The following is a 3,082-nucleotide window of genomic DNA, read 5'->3' as shown; positions in this document are numbered from 1 at the left end:
CGAAATCGCAGATAAACAGCACAAAATCGCAGATGGACTTTTCCATTTGCGGATGTACAAGTGTCTAAAGCATAGCTGTGCTTTAGGCACTTGTACGTTCGTAGATGGAAAGGGCAAAATCGCAGATGAACTTTTCCATCTGCGATTTTAGTGGATAAAATTTTCAATTTTGGTTTTTTTTTTTTTGCTATTTTCCACAAAGTAATTAGTGTATTTTGCTAAATTTGTAATTTTCTCCCATAAATATCTTTATTAAGATAAACCCAATTTTTGTGAAAATTTGCAGTTATTTGTATGATGTTTCTAATAAATAATTAATTACAACTCCTCCCATATTAATAGACTCCAATTAAAGTTTAACTTTTATGATAATGATTAAATTCTTATTTTGATATCTATAAACTAAAACGTCTAAACCTTACGTGATAGTGTTGTAGAAGGAATTTCTTCTAAGATTTTCGAAGGTATGTATTCAAATTTTTGAACATGTTTTTAGAATTTTCTTCAAAGTCATGGAAAATTATGAAAAATATATAACCCTAAATAGAGGGACATTTCGAAAAAATTATCATAGAAAATGAGTAATTGGAAAAAATCAGACTTTGTAGTACTTTTCAAAAAATATAGTACATTTTTTAAAACTTGCATTTTCGAAGATCTTGGTCCTTTTTTGATATTTCCCAAGAGTGATCGGTGGTATTTCTTAATGCCGTAAAGGAGAAATGAACCCCCCCTCCCCCTCTCAATGCCCATTTCTTCGTGTTGCCACTTCAATGCCTCTCAACACCCGTTTCTCTCTTCTTCCTCTCTGCATTTCTTATTTCTTAGCCTCACGACTGCGTTTTCATGGACAAACACCATCCCTAGAAACGGCGTTGAGGGCTCGATGATTATGTGGCACTGTGGTGGTACCCATACCGAGCAATCTAAAAAAGTGGTTATTACATAAAAATCAAATGAACCAATTTGTATAACATAAAGTATTATCTTAATATAATGAAAATGTATTATGTATGTCATTTTTTTGTTCAACAATATGACGGGTCCAAAATTCTGAGATGTTTTTAGAACAGTTATAACCAAATATTATTTCTTAAATACTGAATATGTAAACAATTGTATAAGATTTTTTGGGCTTTTCTATTTAAAAAATAAAATCATGATTTCTTATAAATAAGATCAATGTTTCGAGTTTTTAATGAGATTTTCCTACGTCTAACAATGATGATCCGGGATGGAATGCTTGTTAAGAGTTTAATAATAGGTACGATTTACAGAAAATAAAAAACGAAGAAAGAAGATTTTGATTTTTTTTTTTATCTTCTTTCTTGTTTAAACTTTAAACTGCAATGAAGTTAAAATGAGAAACATCTGAGGTGAGAATCATCTTTTGTCAGCTCCTATGTTTCCTTTTCTTTTCTCTTCTTTTGTCTTTTTCGTCTTAATTCTTGAGTGTGCATTTGCCGTTAATTTTTCATATTTTTATGCTTTGCCGAAAATTTAATTTTGTTAAAATGTTCTTAGAAAACGAACACATCTTTGATATATCCAAGATTTTTCTTAATTTAGGTACCTATGAACTTAAAGGGTAGATTAGTCAATTCATTTCTCATCAGTTGCCGATATATCCGAGACAGAGATCTGAACATTGGCGATAAGATGAAATAAAAATGGTAGATCCAGCGATGGAATTGCTTCCGCCACTCTCATCTCCGACAATATCTTCGATCTCCTCCTCTGATCTCGACACCGAGTCAACTGGGTCCTTCTTCCATGACCGGAGCACAAGCTTAGGTACTCTGATGGGCGTCGCCACCACTTTCCCCACCATCACATTCAGAGTTCCCTCCCAGCGGCGTGACACAACACCCACTGTCACTCTCGGATCGACGCCGAGTAATGGTAATGGTAATGCCGTCGGGTTTGGTGGACGCAGGAGGAGGAAGAGTAATGCGGTGGATTTAGTGTCTGAACGGCGGCGGAAGAGGTTGAGGAGGAGGCGGTGGTGGTGGTTGTGCAGTGGTGAGGATTTAAAACCGTCGTCGCTTGGGGAATTTCTGGAGGTCGAACGGAGGTTTGGGGAAGAGGCATTGTTTGATGGTGAAGCAGTGATGAATACGGATGAGGATAATCGTGATAGGGATAACGAAGGAATGTTATTCGCTGATGGTAGGGTTTTACCACCACCACAACCGCCGTCCTCTGATGTCGAAGAAGGGCCGACCTCTGTTTGTTCTCTTTGTCGATTTTCAGTTTCTCTCGCCGGAATCTGCAGCGGCGGTACTGGATAAGAAGATTAACCGTAGATTTTGGTGAAAACCTGGATGCCATTTTCATCCCCAATGTATGTATTTAGGACACCATTGTAGCATCTGAATCAATCAATAAAATGACTGATTGCTGGTTAGAGCTCGTTCACTTTCACAGATAAGTAGCCATTTCTGAGTAGGAATTTTCAGATAAACATACCTAATTTGTTGAATTTACTTCTGGTGATGAAGTCATGTGTTTCATGGGTTTGATTCTGATTAACACAGTGATGTTTCAAAGCTAAGATTTTGTGGATATTGCTTTAATTGAAATGTTTAATCGATTTTAGTAACTCAATTGTGTTTTTACTACTAGAAAGAGGTCATAATCGAATGCCCTTAAACATGGGCCTTTGTTTTAATCTTTATTTTGATCATTATTGGCTTTCACCCTTATCTTAACTAACGTCTGTATCCATTGTCATGTCTGATCTCTCCTTTTGTATGAAGTATCTGGAACCTGGTTTTTATTTAGTTTCAACTTTGTAATGAATATGAATTGTAATTTCTGATAGTTTTTAGGTTCAAATATGGTGTAGGCCCCACCGGAATTGGACAAAACGGTGAAACCAACTAGGATACTTGAAATCTTGAATACTATTCAATGACCACCAACGTGTTGAAAATGAGGGACATCTTGAATTTCCGAGGAATTGTTGTTTTACAGTATAATCAAAAGTCTTTAGGTTTTTAACCTTTGCCTTTTATATTTGAAGTTTTAGCTTGCTTTTTGGTAGGATCATAATATATTCATAGTAAAAACTCATGGAAGA

General features: G+C 35.6%; 1 protein-coding gene across 1 annotated transcript; it reads left to right on the top strand.

The window, feature by feature from the left end:
• The first annotated feature begins 1,632 nt into the window (after positions 1 to 1,632).
• On the top strand, positions 1,633 to 2,407 carry LOC145113562 (uncharacterized protein At3g17950-like). The gene has a single exon (XM_079049631.1). The coding sequence runs from the start codon at positions 1,671 to 1,673 to the stop codon at positions 2,289 to 2,291; it is 621 nt and encodes a 206-aa protein (XP_078905757.1). The 5' UTR covers positions 1,633 to 1,670; the 3' UTR covers positions 2,292 to 2,407.
• The last annotated feature ends 675 nt before the right edge of the window (positions 2,408 to 3,082 follow it).

This window comes from Lactuca virosa, chromosome 5 (genome assembly GCF_052849685.1).
Source record: "Lactuca virosa cultivar CGN04683 chromosome 5, Lactuca_virosa_CGN04683_v6, whole genome shotgun sequence".
Lineage (NCBI taxonomy): Eukaryota > Viridiplantae > Streptophyta > Magnoliopsida > Asterales > Asteraceae > Lactuca > Lactuca virosa.
This window is presented reverse-complemented; position numbering and strand designations above follow the sequence as displayed.